The 17,262-nt window shown below is 41.8% G+C and overlaps 1 protein-coding gene and 1 pseudogene across 1 annotated transcript; one reads left to right on the top strand and one right to left on the bottom strand.

Annotated features, from left to right (window-relative positions):
• The window catches only part of LOC121549560, a 27,057-nt pseudogene extending 21,363 nt beyond the window's left edge, over positions 1-5,694 (bottom strand).
• Positions 5,343-17,262, top strand: LOC121549573 (delta-type opioid receptor-like). The gene is made up of 4 exons (XM_041861361.2): positions 5,343-5,452; positions 5,751-6,009; positions 13,355-13,707; positions 16,045-17,262. The coding sequence occupies exons 2-4, from the start codon at positions 5,771-5,773 to the stop codon at positions 16,572-16,574; spliced, it is 1,122 nt and encodes a 373-aa protein (XP_041717295.1). The 5' UTR covers positions 5,343-5,452; positions 5,751-5,770; the 3' UTR covers positions 16,575-17,262.

Below are 17,262 nucleotides of genomic sequence, written 5' to 3'. Positions count from 1 at the left end.
CTGTCACACACTCAGTCACAACACACGTGCCTGGCTGCAAAAGTGCATTGTGAGTGACGTCAGCACAGGCAGCAGCAGGCCAGCCAAGCAGCACAACAACCTGGAGAGAGCTGGAGAGAGATGCCTAGCGCACACATCATTATTTGAGTTAAGTTGCTTGTTCGATAAGTTAACATATATACCTTGTTATTAGTTTGTACCTATAATTGTTGATCAGTTTGGTAGCATGTTAACTAACTACCAATACACTTCTTAAAACTATTTACTAGTTAATAAGAAAATAAATCAAATGTAATTGCTTAATAATGTGTAATGTGTAATTGTTCAATAATTCAATGTGTTGTGTTTAAAAATAAAAATATCTGATCATATAAAATGTGTTGTGTTTATATTACTTTTACAAATAAAAAATATGTGATAATAAACAAACAAATCTACACTAGCAAATGTCAAATCATATTTGTCGCCGAGATGGCCAGTCAATTTGAGTAACGTTATTGTGTATTTTACGTAATGACTCAGTTTTACGTTATTACATAATGACATCATCACGCAATGACATCCCAACGTTATTTAGCAACTTTTAGCAATAAATCGACCTGCTTCTAGCAACTTCCCTGAAAATTTGTTGGCAACACTGCATGGCAGACCAATCCGAACTCCGAGCTCGGCATGTCCAGCCCACTCATTATCTCAGCCAATCATGGCTAGTGGGAAGGTTGCTGTCTTTTTCTGTGGCTTAACCAACAAGGCTCGTAATTTAACAATTTTATTCGTATTTACAGATGGCATACAAGTTTGTTATTAAGGCACATGTAAGTTTACATGTTCCAGAAGGCATTTCTGCCAAAAAAACGCATTTTGATTAAAAAATCAAAAAACTTTCAAATGGCTCTCCTGTGAAGTTGTGACTTGCGACATACGCCTGGTTTGCTGAAACAGGTCACATATGCTGGTGGCTAACGATGCAGTGTGCAGCTAGCAGCTTTAACAGGGGCACCTAAAACAGAGACTGGTGGAAAAGCAGCTCTCTGGCTGTAGGCCTCTTAAACAGGTCAGCATCCAGAAACTTCTGAATAAACTCCCTCTGTAGGGGTCTTCCAGTGACTCTATGGTGTTGTTGATGGCCTCCTGACATAGGAAGTTTCTCAGTTTCCCTGGATCTCAGACACTGCCATCTCCAAGGCACACATCCCAAAGGAATAGATATCCATTGCAGTGTTGACATCTACAACAGTTCCATATTCAGGGAAGAAGAAGTGCAGGTCTTTCTGTTCCTCTCTGCAGGTCTTCACATGGTTGTTGATGGTGTCTGGAGACACTGATCCCATCTTGATGAATCCGTTGTGTTGGATGAAGATGGTGTCACAAGTCAGGTTACTGTGGATGATGGGCGGCTCACAGGAGTGGAGGTAACTGAGCGCTGAGAGAATCTGGGTGCACGAATCTCTGTACAAGGTTGATTTTATTCTGCACTAGTGTTGAAATTACTGCATATCTCATCTTTGTCTCTCATCTCATCTCAATACATTTTGCAGCAGAGGAACAGCGTGTGCCTCAATCCCTCTCCTTTAAATCAAAACAGTTTCTCATACCACATATGAAAATGTAATATCTAAATGTACTACCGCCCTTGTCCCTGATACCTCTAATCAAGAAAGCTGCTTATGCAGAATAAGTCTGCGTCTCGAATGGCATCCCATTCCTTATAGGGCTCCCCATAGGGCTCTGGTCAAAAGTAGTGCACTATAGGGAATAGGGTGCCATTTAGAATGCTGCCTAAGAGATATCAATCTAGGCTTCTTCGCCTGGCTTACTTTTGGGGATCTCTTTATCAAATGTCCACTGTTACAAATTAAAGTAGACTCCGCAAGGTGACACGATCATTCATTGTCATGTGTCTGATTTGCCTGACGTTGTGAGAGCCGTGTGTGATGGAAGGTGTGAAATACAGTTTCCTTAAAGCTCAGGAAGATTTCAGAGCTTAAGTCCAGAGATGACTTGAGCCTTGCATCAACACCTACCAGAAGAACAAGACATGGGAAGTGATCCACATTGAAATGACAAGACATCCACATTGACAATTGATACAGTGGGAAAATAAATGACATTGTAATTTACAAGAACTATATTACATTTCAAACTAACCCTTATTCATTTCAGCCATTGCAGTAGAATACGCTTTGTAAGTACCTGGGACTGACTAGTACCTTCAATGCATGTAATAATGGAGGACTTATGTGTTCTCTTCATATATTTTACCAGAAAACGTAATTAACACAAGGTTAAACCCTTGAATAATGCTACTCCTTTATGTAATACATAGTGTTGCTGAAATGCCATGACATTTTACCATTATTACAAGCAACAAACTAGTTCACCCATTCAAAACATTATGAGAAATGCATTAGGATGACCCCCTATCCCAGCAAATAAAACATATTGTACAATGCTTTACAGAGAACTTCCAGGAAATAATTTTGCTGTACTAGTGTTTGAACAAAATATGAGACGATTGCCACTGAAAATACCCCTGTTCAACCAAAGGAAATTCTTTTTTGAGGGAAAAGGGCCTTGAAAATACGACCCTTTAGAGTATGACTAAAAGCTCATGGACAGAAGAGAGTGAGGTGGGGAGCCATAGTGGATGCCCTATGCTCCCAAGGGGGCCAAGATGACTAAGTCAAGTCAGAGTATGACTCAGTAATCATCAGTACTGTAGCAGTACAGAATAAAAGTGCACCAATCAATTGATAACTGCTAAACATTTGCATGACCAGCGCTTAAGCGTTTCAATCTGCTTCCTGTTGTTTGTGTATCTGTTTAACTTATTTGAACTGAGGACCCATCATGCATCATATCCACTATGTGAATCACTGTGGGAAAATGTTGGGCTACATTAACAAGGTTTGACTTCTCATTTGCTTTCTTCTCTGATTAGTTGTACTTAGTGTTAAGAGCTCATGGATCCTTGGCTTCCCTCAGGCTACCGAGGAGACTACAAACCGAGACTGAGACCCAGCATTTCCACTCACATCAGTTACAGCCTGTACATGCATTTCAGGACATACACAGAGTAGCCTATATTTACCTACATTACAGGATAGAGGGTATGCAATGTATCATTATACAGTGAGGGAAAAAAGTATTTGATCCCCTGCTGATTTTGTACGTTTGCCCACTTACAAAGAAATGATCAGTCTATAATTTTAATGGTAGGTTTATTTGAACAGTGAGAGACAGAAAAAAACAAAAAAAATCCAGAAAAACGCATGTCAAAAATGTTATAAATTGATTTGCATTTTAATAAGGGAAATTAGTATTTGACCCCCTCTCAATCAGAAAGATTTCTGGCTCCCAGGTGTCTTTTATACAGGTAACGATCTGAGATTAGGAGCACACTCTTAAAGGGAGTGCTCCTAATCTCAGTTTGTTACCTGTATAAAAGACACCTGTCCACAGAAACAATCAATCAATCAGATTCCAAACTCTCCACCATGGCCAAGACCAAAGAGCTCTCCAAGGATGTCAGGGACAAGATTGTAGACCTACACAAGGCTGGAATGGGCTACAAGACCATTGCCAAGCAGCTTGGTGAGAAGGTGACAACAATTGGTGTGATTATTCGCAAATGGAAGAAACACAAAATAACTGTCAATCTCCCTCAGCCTGGGGCTCCATGCAAGTTCTCACCTCGTGGAGTTGCAATGATCATGAGAACGGTGAGGAATCAGCCCAGAACTACACGGGAGGATCTTGTCAATGATCTCAAGGCAGCTGGGACCATAGTCACCAAGAAAACAATTGGTAACACACTACGCCGTGAAGGATTGAAAGTATGGTCCCCAAGGTCCCCCTGCTCAAGAAAGCACATATACAGGCCCGTCTGAAGTTTGCCAATGAACATCTGAATGATTCAGAGGAGAACTGGGTGAAAGTGTTGTGGTCAGATGAGACCAAAATCTAGCTCTTTGGCATCAACTCAACTCGCTGTGTTTGGAGGAGGAGGAATGCTGCCTATGACCCCAAGAACACCATCCCCACCGTCCAACATGGAGGTGGAAACATTATGCTTTGGGGATGTTTTTCTGCTAAGGGGACAGGACAACTTCACCGCATCAAAGGGACGATGGACGGGGCCATGTACCATCAAATCTTGGGTGAGAACCTCCTTCCCTCAGCCAGGGCATTGAAAATGGGTCGTGGATGGGTATTCCAGCATGACAATGACCCAAAACGGCCACTTCCCTCACTGTATGTCATATTGGCACAGGATATGATTATTCACAGTGCGTAATCACATAGAGTACATCCAAGACATCATCTTTGTTAGAGGGTATTTTGTGTGTCTCTGATCATGATGGTTAATGATGATGGATGATTGGTTGTGTGTTGCTCTATCACTACATAACATGCATTTTAATGTAATCAGAGGTTATAGCAAGGGGCACAGAGGAATTATCAGATTTCTCTGATAAATCTGATTATTGATGTATGTTATATCAGCTGGTATTATTACTTTGATGTTATGGCTATATGTTTTATAAATAATTTAATAAATTAAACCAATCAGAGTATTGCACAGTTGTTCTCCAGAACATGTTGAAGACCCCTGCTGTCACGGTCGTTATGAGATGAAGCGGACCAAAGCGCAGCGTGATATGCGTACATATTTTATTGAAGTACACCACACGAACAAAACAACACAACAAACGATACGTCACGTCCTAGGTTAACACCAAAACAAACCTTACGGAACAAGATCCCACAATGACTAGTGAAAACAGGCTGCGTAAGTATGGTTCCCAATCAGAGACAACGAGCTACAGCTGCCTCTGATTGGGAACCACCCTGGCCAACATAGATCTAAACGATCTAGAATGAAAACATAGAACAACTAAATATAGGAAATCCACACCCTGGCTCAACAATTAAGAGTCCCCAGAGCCAGGGCGTGACACCTGCAGAATAGAACAGTTCTGGAGTTAATTCAAACAATTCAAGTGAGTCGATAACATGGTCAATAACTTCCACATATAATATAATATAGTGTGATATAATAAAAATACTATTGTTGTGATTTAAATAATGTAATAAGGAAATGGATGTCTGTGTTTTCTTTGCGCACTTTGTCTCTCACCGTTGCAGGCTAATCCATGGTTACATCGAATTATATGGTTACATGGGGACGTTAACTATGCCTTGAGGTTATTGTCATTTCTCTGATGTCATATTTGTGCTGGATAGGGGGGGCGTTGGGTAGGCTACTGAGCGGGAGTGGCTCGAGTCTCTGCCGAGCCGCGGTGCTGTGGTTGTCGCTCTCATACCCCACTCTACAAAGTTTGGCGAGCCACATCCTTCTGCAATCCAACAGCAAATATCTTACATCGTTTCGCACAAATTCCATGTTCTACAAACACAAAAAGGAACAGAAGGAACTAATATCCAGAGGGTAAGTTACCATGGGCTCGGATGGGTGAAATTACGCATTAAGCTTTAATTGATAATATCACATAAAAAACAGGTTTGAATCAACCTGTATATATATATATAATGGAAATTGATCGTTTCATTTGTTTTTTGAACGGCATATAATAGAAAGTTGGTTTCATATACAAACTATGATCATTTGACGCATATCTTCAACTTTCTTACTGTTATTTTTTCTTCTTCTTACGGGCTTCCTTCACGCATAGCCAACAGCCAGTCAAAGGCATATGCTGGTAACCAGCTTTTCTCCTTTTTGTTAGGTGGTCAAACATAACCAAAAATGGATGCCACCCCGGTTGAAATTTTCAAAGACGACAAGTGCATCTTGGCGCTCGCGGAAGACTGTTATATGAATTCTACTTCGCAATCTGGATATGCAGCAGATCACAATCTGACTTTTGACTCTGACGGGGAAGAGGAGTCAATGTCCCCAATCATCCCAATTATCACAGCTGTGTACTCCGTGGTGTTTGTGGTGGGCTTGGTGGGCAACTGCCTCGTCATGTATGTTATCATCAGGTAAGGTTTATTATCATTTATTTGCACACTCACCTCAATATTGCATTGATATCAATTGCCAATATATTAGCTATTTCTAAAGAGTTTTGGCTAATGAAGGGTTACACCAAGTATGCTAAAAATACAACATTTCAGTCAGATGCCCATGCATACACTTTACCACATTTTCGCACAAAAAACTAAACAAAAAAGTGAAGTTTTCTTTAAACATTTGGAACACTTGTGAGCCACCCAGTGGCAGGTGCATGTTTAAACTTAATAGTACAACATGTACAATCACTATATGGTTTGTTAGGATTTATTATTTTTGTTTCAATCATAACATACTGTACAGTTCAATTGCAGGGTAAAATACCTTTTTACTATTGGGCCTTTTTACAGTTGGAATGCTACATCTGTTGGGGCAATGTTTAAAAGTGTTCTAAATGTGTCAAGCCTATGAGAAATAGTGTTATTTTGGCAGAGAGAGAGAGCATATTAATTGCATTTAATACCAGTGGCCCTCTATCATGCTGATAGGGTTGCTTGCACCTCATTGGGTTTTATTTATGGTGTGTAAGACAGATAAAACAGTGCTGGTGTCATGCGCAGTGCACCAACGCCTCACAAAGCACTCCAGACTAGAGACAATTACCTCAAATCAGATTGATTGCACATGATCTTCCGGTGAGCAAAATTACGTATTTTAGACGTCCATGGACGTCTGCGTCCGAATATGCTCACAGGGCCATTCCGTCACCTCCCCAAGTTAGTTCCATTGATGAGCTAATAGCGATATACTCTCAGCTCTCTGTTTCATGTAGACAGCTCAGTTTACAATTGGTATATTTTTTATCCGGTTGATTGATTTTGTCTTACACATTTTCTTCTCAACAGAAGAAAATGTGTAATCAGAGCTGTGATTTATTCTAGTGTAGGCCTAGATTCAATCAGATCGAGCGTTAACCATCGTTAATCAGTATTGGCCGACATCCGCATACAATATGTTTTGGCTGTGTTGGAGCTGACATATCGGTGAATGGCTGCTCTTGTGTGTCACAAACCCTTCCTTATTATCCCTACCACGTTACATTTTCAAAATAGCAATGGTAAGTGTAGAATCTATCGATAATAGTAATAATGAATCTCAAATGTCAAATGCTTGTTTTCATGTTAATTTGGATGGGGAATTTATAGCCGCTTGTGGATTTGACAGCTCTATCGCAGTTCCATCGCCAAAACAATGCTATGTGGATGTCAATCTGATTAAATCTAGTCCCTAGATTGGGGTTTCAGTCCCGTTGTTTTGGAAATATTTTACTGTGGTCTGTCCATAAATCAGCTGTGACAGAAGTCATTGGAAGACAGAGGCCTCATCAGCCCTGCAGTGGCTGGAGCTTTATCATGTGCTCCCAATGACTAGGATTTGGCTATGGCTATGTCACAAATGGCACCATATTCCCTATATAATGGACTATTTTGACCAGAACCCTATGGGTCACATACTGTATGTATTGTGCAAAATGCAACAAAATGAGATACAAGCTTTTTGTGGGATGGTTAAAAGATATGCAAATAGATTATACACTGACATTTGCTTGTTCTTCCTCTCAACACCTTTGAGGCAGTGGTCTCCACAGCAATTACCCATTGCATGCTCCAAAAAAATAGGCTGAGTGAAATGGAGCATGTCCAAGGTATTGATCCAAAAATACAGGCTCAGCTAACTTCTAGTGGATCATGTGTATGGTAACTGACCAATAGTCTATAACACTATACTGTATGTAGAGTGCATTCGGAAAGTATTCAGACTCCTTCCCTTTTTCCACATTGTTACGTTACAGCCTTGTTCTAAAATTGAATGAATATAATTATTTCCTCATCAATCTACACAAAATACCCCATAATGACAAAGCGAAAACAGGTTTTTAAAAATGTTTGGAAATGTATTAAAAATATAAAACAGAAATACCTTATTTACATAAGTATTCAGACCCTTTGCTATGAGACTCGAAATTGAGCTCAGGTGCATCCTGTTTCCATTGATCATCCTTGAGATGTTTCTACAACTTGATTGGAGTCCACCTGTGGTCAATTCAATTGAATGACATGATTTGGAAAGGCACACACCTGTCTATACAAGGTCCCACAGTTGACAATTCATGTCAGAGCAAAAATCAAGCCATGACGTCAAAATAATTGTCCATAGAGCTCCGAGACAGGATTGTGTCGAGACACAGATCTGGGGAAGGGTACCAAAACATTTCTGCAGCATTGAAGGTCCCCAAGAACATAGTGGCCTCCATCATTCTTAAATGGAAGAAGTTTGGAACCACCAAGACTCTTCCTAGAGCTGGCTGCCCGGCCAAACTGAGCAATCGGGGGAGAAGGGCCTTGGTCAGGGAGGTGACCAAGAACCCAATTGTCCCTCTGAAAGAGCTCCAGAGTTCCTCTGTGGAGATGGGAGAACCTTCCAGAAGGACAACCATCTCTGCAGCACTCCACCAATCAGGCCTTTATGGTAGAGTGGCCAGACGGAAGCCACTCCTCTGTAAAAGCCACATGACTGCCCGCTTGGAGTTTGCCAAAAGGCACCTAAAGACTCTCAGACCATGAGAAACAAGATTCTCTGGTATGATGAACTCTTTGGCCTGAATGCCAAGCGTCACATCTGGAGGAATCCTTGCACCATCCCTAAGGTGAAGCATGGTGGTGGCAGCATCATGCTGTGGGGATGTTTTTCAGTGGCAGGGACTGGGGGACCAGTCAGGATCGAGGGAAAGATGAACGGAGAAAAGTACAGAGAGATCCTTGATGAAAACCTGCTCCAGAGCACTCAGGACCTCATACTAAGGCGAAGGTTCACCTTCCAACAGGACAACAACCCTAAGCACACAGCCAAGACAACGCAGGAGTGGTTTCGGGACAAGTCTTTGAATATCCTTTAGTGGCCCAGCCAGAGCCCGGACTTGAACCCGATCGAACATCTCTGGAGAGACCTGAAAATAGCTGTGCAGTGAGGCTCCCCATCCAACCTGACAGAGCTTGAGAGGATCTGCAGAGAAGAATGGAAGAAACTCACCAAATACAGGTGTGGTAAGCTTGTAGCGATCATACCCAAGAAGACTCGAGGCTGTAATCGCTGTCAAAGGTGCTTCAAAAAAGTACTGAGTAAAGGGTCTGAACACTTATGTAAATGTCATATTTCATTTTTTTCTTTTTTATACATTTGCAAAAATGTCTAGAAACCAGTTTTGGCTTTGTCATTATGGGGTATTGTGTGTAGATTGATTAGGGGAAAAAATAATTTAATCCATTTTAGAATAAGGCTGTAACGTAACAATGTGGAAAAAGTCTGAATACTTTCCGAATGCACTGTACCTTATGCTGTAGCCATTTCAGATCTTAAAGATTAAGTTCTTTAAAGGGGTAATCTGGGATTCAAACAACAACAAAGGGTCACCCCATCCCTTCTTGGGGTAAACAGCTGAGGAACGGGGCTAGAGAAATGTAACCACACTAAAATGAGACAGAGCAATGAATGCAAGGACTGGCCATCCATGAGATCAACATTTTTGTTTCAAGCTTATACAGTTGAGACAGCTACTGACAGGGGGAAGAGTTGAACTAATCTTTTGAGACATTTATAGGTTATCCTGATTTCTTCAAGAATCAATGGCTATACAGTGCCTTGCATAAGTATTTTTCCTATTTTGTTGCATTACAACCTGTAATTTAAATGAATTTATATTTGGATTTTATGTAATGGACATACACAAAATAGTCCAAATTGGTGAAGTGGAATGAAAAAAATTACTTGTTTCAAAAAATTCTAAAAAATAAATAACGGAAAAGTGGATCGTGCATATGTATTCACCCCCTTTGCTATGAAGCCCCTAAAGAAGATCTGGTGCAACCAATTACCTTCAGAAGTCACATAATTTGTTAAATAAAGTCCACCTGTGTGCAATCTAAGTGTCACATGATCTCAGTATATATACACCTGTTCTGAAAGGCCCCAGAGTCTGCAACACCACTAAGCAAGGGGCACCATGAAGACCAAGGAGCTCTCCAAACAGGTCAGGGACAAAGCTGTGGAGAAGTACAGATCAGGGTTGGGTTATACAAAAATATTCGAAACTTTGAGCATCTCACGGAGCACCATTAAATCCATTATTAAAAAATTGAAAGAATATGGCACCACAACAAACCTGCCAAGAGAGGGCCGCCCACCAAAACTCACAGACCCGGCAAGGAGCATTAATCAGAGGCAACAAAGAGACCAAAGATAACCCTGAAGGAGCTGCAAAGCTCCACAGCGGAGATTGGAGTATCTGTCCATAGGACCACTTTAAGCCGTACACTCCACAGAGCTGGGCTTTACGGAAGAGTGGCCAGAAAAAAGCCATTGCTTAAAGAAAAAAATTAGCAAACACGTTTGGTGTTCGCCAAAAGGCATGTGGGAGACTCCCCAAACATATGGAAGAAGGTACTCTGGTCAGATGAGACTAAAATTGAGCTTTTTGGCCATCAAGGAAAACACTATGTCTGTTGCAAACCCAACATCTCTCATCACCCCGAGAACCCCATCCCCACAGTGAAACATGGTGGTGGCAGCATCATGCTATGGGGATGTTTTTCATCGGCAGGGACTGGGAAACTGGTCAGAATTGAAGGAACGATGGATGGCGCTAAATACAAGGAAATTCCTTTCAGTCTTCCAACATGGCTGTTGTCATTTTCTCCCCTAGTTACAGATATCGTTTTTTTCAGAGATATCAAAAGACCTTGTCTGATAATTTTGTATTGTTTTAGTCTGCCTCATGTTGTTGGGATTATCAATAGAAATAAAAAAATCACCAGCTCAGATGATGGCAAGGTAGACCCCTTTCCTGCAGTCAAATGACAAAATCGCCCTCTAGAGGCCTCATGGGTGGAATGTTATTCATATTTTTCATAATTAATTAACATTATTATTTTTTTAACTCAGAAAATCCGGTGTTTCTATGTCAAACGGTTTGGTTATATTTCAGTCTTTTGTGATGTATATAACGTGTAATGTTGGGATGCAAACTCAAAATGGAATACATTTCAACTCTATATCTGACATGGTACATGTGTCTTCTTAATTAAGCCCATAACCTTGTGTGTGAGTTGTATACTTTTGTTTCAAAGTAGATTTGTTTAAGACTACCAAGAAACCCTCTGTGTGACCCTGATTCAGCCCACTGCAGTAAAAGGTTTAACAGATTGGGTTTCATTTAGTTCTTTCATCAGCTGTCAATAACAATAATTGCCTGTGTTCAAATACTATTTGAAATCTTTCAAATACTGTTGGCATTTGCTCTAGTCTAGCCTTCTTCAAACCTCTCCATGGGGATTCCCAGCCATTCTATGTACAGTGCCTTCAGAAAGTATTTATACACATTGACTTACTCCACATTTTGTTGTGATACAGCCTGAATTCAAAATTGTTGAAATATATTTTTTATCAGCCATCTACACACACTACTCCATAATGACAAAGTGAAAACATGTTTTTAGACATCTTTGCTAATTTATTGAAAAATGAAATACAGAAATACAGTATCTAATTTACATACGTATTCACACCACTGAGACAATACATGGTAGAATCACCTTTGGCAGCGTTTACAGCTGTGAGTCTTTCTGGGTAAGTCTAAGAGCGTTGCACACCTGGATTGTACAATTTTTTAAATTCTGTCAAGTTGGTTGTTGGTCATTGCTAGACAGCCATTTTCAAGTCTTGCCATTGATTTTCAAGCCGATTTAAGTCAAAACTGTAACTAGGCCACTCTGGAACATTCAATGTCGTGTTGGTAAGCAACTCCAGTGTAGATTTGGCCTTGTGTTTTAGGTTATTGTTCTGCAGAAAGGTGTATTAATCTCCCAGTGTCTGTTGGAAAGCAGACTGAACCAGGTTTTCCTCTAGGATTTTGCCTGTGCTTAGTTCCATTCCGTATATAATATGATGCAGTCACCAAAATGCTTGAAAATATGGAGAGTGGTACTCAGTAATGTGTTGTATTGGATTTGCCCCAAACATAACACTTCCTCTCCGGCAACTGAGTTAGGAAGGACGCGTGTATCTTTGCAGTGACTAGGTTTATTGATACATCATCCAAAGTGTAATTAATAACTTCACCGTGCTCAAAGGGTTATTCAATGTCTGTTTGTTTTTTTACCCATCTACCAATAGGTGCCCTTCTTTGTGAGGCATTGGAAAACCTCCCTTGTCTTTGTGGTTGAAACTGTGTTTGAAATTCACTGCTCGACTGAGGGACCTTACAGATAATTGTATGTGTGGGGTACAGAGATGAGGTAGTCATTCAAAAAACATGTTAAACACTAACACACTGAGTCCATGCAACTTATTATTTGAATTGCACATTTTTACTACTGAACATATTTAGGCTTGCCATAAAAAAGGGGTTGAATACTTATTGACTCAAGACATTACAGCTTTACATTTTGTATGAATTTGTAAAAGATTCTAAAAAAATAACTCCACTTTGACATTATGGTTATTGTGTGCAGGCCAGTGGCACAACATCTCAATTTATTCAAATTTCAATTCAGGCTGTAAACAATAAAATGTGGGAAGAAGTCAAGGGGTGTGAATACTTTCTGAAGACATTGTATTTATACTATTCCAGAACTAGCACACCTGATTACATTTGTCAACTAATCATCAAGCCCTTGACTACTTGAATCAGGTGTGCTAGTTCAGGGCTACAACAACATTGTGAAAAATCTCAAGTATGATATATCTCAAGTATGGGTAACTGCATACATGGAATGTGTCTGAAAGTGGGCGTGGCAAAATAAGTGGGTGGATCATCAGCGATGGGTGTAACATCAGCGCTCTGTGATTGGTTAGACTGTTTTGATTGAGCGGTCTTGTTTTTAGTTTCTAAATGTGTTTTCATTGGTCAGTTCCTGTGTGTTGATACTGATGGTTTGTCGGGACATTTGCAGCCACGCAAAACGTTTTTTACTGATAAAAAATCTTCCCATTTAGCTGTTCGCTTTCCATACACCCACTTGTGTTGATACGCCTGTATATGTTGACACGCATGTTCCGGCAGCCATGTTGACTTCCAGTTACCCATGACTCAAACGTCTGGGGGTCCCTGAGGAGAGATTTGAAAAAGACTGCTCTAGTCTGCCAGATGGACGGGGTTAGCACTCTTCTCGCTATTCTATTGTTTCCACTGTGCCATGCAGTTAAGCTCAATCAAGCCCAGATAGAGTATTTAAGATGATTTCATATAGTATTTAAACTCAGGTATGGACCTTACACAATCTACCCTACATTATTTACTCTATGCTGTTTTTGAAACAGGTACACAAAGATGAAGACGGCCACCAACATTTACATATTCAACCTGGCTCTGGCCGACGCCCTGGTCACCACGACAATGCCTTTCCAGAGCACCGACTACCTGTTGAACTCATGGCCATTTGGCGAGGTGGTGTGTAAAGTGTTCATATCCATCGACTACTACAACATGTTCACCAGCATCTTCACCCTGACCATGATGAGTGTGGACCGCTATGTGGCCGTGTGCCACCCGGTCAAAGCCCTGGACTTCCGGACTCCCATCAATGCCAAGATGATCAATGTGTGTATCTGGATGCTGTCCTCGGCAGCAGGGATACCAGCACTGCTACTGGGGGGCACCCAGACCAACAATGGTGAGAACGCACGCAGACATACACACAATCATGAAGCACGCACACAAACATGAATGCATATGCATGCATCCACACACGCACACATTTCCCAAGAGAACATAATGAAAATGCCCCTGCACTGTTTGAGCTGGTTCATTGAATGTCTCTGTTTAAGTGAATCAAAGTGCAGAAGTGCCCATCTAATCTCAGAACATAGAGGCCTAATACAGCCCAATCTCGCACCTATTTTGAAGAGGGGAAAATCATTCCATCTAAGCCATCTGTTAGTAATGAGCTTGCCATTATCTTTAAGCCACATATTATTGTTTCTAAATACAGATGAAACTGTGAATACAGTTGAAGTCGGAAGTTTAAATACACTTAGGTTGGAGTCATTAAAACTAGTTTTTCAACCACTCCACAAATTTTTTTTAACAAACTATAGTTTTGGCAAGTCGGTTAGGACATCTACTTTGTGCATGACACAAATAATTTTCCCAACAATTGTTTACAGACAGATTATTTCACTTATAATTCACTGTATCACAATTCTAGTGGGTCAGAAGTTTACATACACTAAGTTGACTGTGCCTTTAAACAGCTTGGAAAATTCCAGAAAATGTGGCTTTAGAAGCTTCTGATAGGCTAATTGACATAATTTGAGTCAATTGGAGGTGTGCCTGTGGATGTATTTCAAGGCCTACCTTCAAACTCAGTGCCTATTTGCTTGACATCATGGGAAAATCAAAAGAAATCAGCCAAGACCTCAGAAAACAAGTTGTAGGTCTCCACAAGTCTGGTTCATCCTTGGGAGCAATTTCTAAACGCCTGAAGGTACCACGTCTGTCTGTACAAACAATAGTATGCAAGTATAAACACCATGGGACCACGCAGCTGTCATATCGCTCAGGAAGGAGACATGTTCTGTCTCCTAGAGATGAATGTACTTTGGTGCGAAAAGTGCAAATCAATCCCAGAACAACAGCAAAGGACCTTGTGAAGTTGCTGGAGGAAACAGGTACAAAAGTATCTATATCCACAGTAAAACGAGTCCTAAATCGACATAATCTGAAAAGCCGCTCAGCAAGGAAGAAGCCACTGCTCCAAAACTGCCATAGAAAAGCCAGACTACGGTCTGCAACTGCACATGGGGACAAAGATCATACTTTTTTGAGAAATGTCCTTTGGTCTGATGAAACAAATAGAACTGTTTTGCCATAATGACCATCGTTATGGTTGGAGGAAAAAGGGGGTTGCTTGCAAGCCAAAGAACACCATCCCAACCGTGAAGCACGGGGGTGGCAGCATCATGCTGTGTGGGTGCTTTGCTGCAGGAGGGACTGGTGCACTTCACAAAATAGATTGCATCATGAGGAAGGAAAATTATGTGGATATATTGAAGCAACATCGCAAGACATCAGTCAGGAAGTTAAAGCTTGGTCGCAAATGGGTCTTCCAAATGGACAATGACCCCAAGCATACTTCCAAAGTTGTGACAAAATAGCTTAAGGACAACAACGTCAAGGTATTGGAGTGGCCATCACAAAGCCCTGATCTCAATCCTATAGAAAATTTGTGGGCAGAACTGAAAAAGTGTGTGCGAGCATGGAGGCCTACAAACCTGACTCAGTTACACCAGCTCTGTCAGGAGGAATGGGCCAAAATTCACCCAACCTATTGTGGGAAGCTTGTGGAAGGCTACCCAAAATGTTTGACCCAAGTTAAACAATTTAAAGGCAATGCTACCAAATACTAATTGAGTGTATGTAAACTTCTGATCCACTGGGAATGTGATGAAAGAAATAAAAGCTGAAATAAATAATTCTCTCTACTATTATTCTGACATTTCACATTCTTAAAATGAAGTGGTGATCCTAACTGACCTAAGACAGGGATTTTTTACTAGGATTAAATGTCAGGAATTGTGAAACTGAGTTTAAATGTATTTGGCTAAGGTTTATGTAAACTTCCGACTTCAACTGTAAGTGAGAAAAAGTGGATGTTCCCTTTTGAGTTTACATTAGGCATTCCATAACAGCATCGCAGAGTGAGAGATGAACCAGGCACAGAGGGAAATGTATGTGTTCTCAGAGCACTTTGTTTGAGCCTAGGTGCATTTCATCAGTGCTCTCTTTTTCTCGACCTCTCCTCTCCTCTCCTCTCCTCTCCTCTCCTCTCCTCTCCTCTCCTCTCCTCTCCTCTCCTCTCCTCTCCTCTCCTCTCCTCTCCTCTCCTCTCCTCTCCTCTCCTCTCCCTCTCCCTCTCCCTCTCCCTCTCCCTCTCCCTCTCCCTCTCCCTCTCCCTCTCCCTCTCCCTCTCCCTCTCCCTCTCCCTCTCCCTCTCCCTCCCTCCCTCTAGGTACCACGGAGTGTGCCTTACAATTCCCCGAGCCGTACGTGTACTGGGACACCCTGATGAAGATCTGTGTGTTTGTGTTTGCCTTCGTGGTGCCTGTGCTCATCATCACCGTGTGCTACTCCCTCATGGTGCTACGACTCAAGAGCGTGCGTCTCCTCTCTGGCTCCCGAGAGAAGGACCGCAACCTGCGACGCATCACCCGCCTGGTCATGGTGGTGGTGGTGGTGTTCGTAGTGTGCTGGACGCCCATCCACATCTTCATCCTGGTCAAGGCGCTGGTGAGCGTTCCCGAGACCACCGCCGTCATGGCCGCCTACTTCTTCTGCGTAGCGTTGGGCTACACCAACAGCAGCCTCAACCCCGTCCTCTACGCATTCCTGGATGAGAACTTCAAGAGGTGCTTCAGGGACTTCTGTGTCCCGACAAAGCTGAAGAAGGGGGACAAGGGGTCGGGTAAAAACAACACCGTAAGGTCCCGGGAGGCACCGGTTCCACTGGAGAACCCACATGGGACTATAAGTCCGGCATGACTAGCCATGGAAATGTCTTTCATTTCCCAAGTTGGAAAGGAAGACTCTACTGATCTGGGCCTAACCCAGGCGACATCAGGAATGTGAGCACAGCAGTGCTACTGTTCCTCTCTGTAAATAGCTCACACTAGATGACTGGTGTTCCATTGGTTCTCTTTCAGTTATTCGTTTCGATATCTCACAAAGGGATTTGCTAGGATCACCTACTCTCTGAAGAATCTATCAAAAGCGGCTGTTGGAGACAGAGCCATAGAGTGGTGAATGAGGTGAGCCCCTCACCTCCTTTAAAGGAGCCACTCTCCCGCTCTCTGGTTATTCTTGCCTCTCTTCCAAATGAAGAGTATTACTCTCTAGGTCACCTCAGATCAACAGGATCCCTGTTTTCCTGCTTAACGGCTCACAAGTGAACCGTGAAGGATATCGCTTCTGAGCGTAGGTCTTCAGACCCTGTCAAGAGGTTGAGTACTGACCGAAAGGTTTGTGTTTTGTGCAGAAATTTATTTTCTACTTCTCAGTCTCCATTGGTAGCTAGCTTCATGGCTATTGAAACTCGGTTAGCCCACGCTGCAAGGCTAACTTAGCTAACTTGGCTAGCTCGCTTAGAGCCAAGCTAACCTCACTAGCATATCCTACCTGCAACACCGTAGCATTGCTAGCTCCCTTCTCTCGTCTAGTTTAACCTACGTTC

The sequence above is a fragment of the Coregonus clupeaformis genome, chromosome 34 (genome assembly GCF_020615455.1).
Source record: "Coregonus clupeaformis isolate EN_2021a chromosome 34, ASM2061545v1, whole genome shotgun sequence".
NCBI lineage: Eukaryota > Metazoa > Chordata > Actinopteri > Salmoniformes > Salmonidae > Coregonus > Coregonus clupeaformis.
Note: the sequence above shows the minus strand (reverse complement) of the source record. Positions and strands in the feature narration are given on the sequence as shown.

Excerpts from the sequence above, each read along its gene's own strand:
- LOC121549573 (XM_041861361.2), top strand. The coding sequence starts at position 5,771 with ATGGATGCCACCCCGGTTGAAATTTTCAAAGACGACAAGTGCATCTTG. Across the intron at positions 6,010-13,354 it reads GTCATGTATGTTATCATCAG|GTACACAAAGATGAAGACGG; the intron begins GTAAGGTTTATT and ends TTTTTGAAACAG. Across the intron at positions 13,708-16,044 it reads GGGCACCCAGACCAACAATG|GTACCACGGAGTGTGCCTTA; the intron begins GTGAGAACGCAC and ends CCCTCCCTCTAG.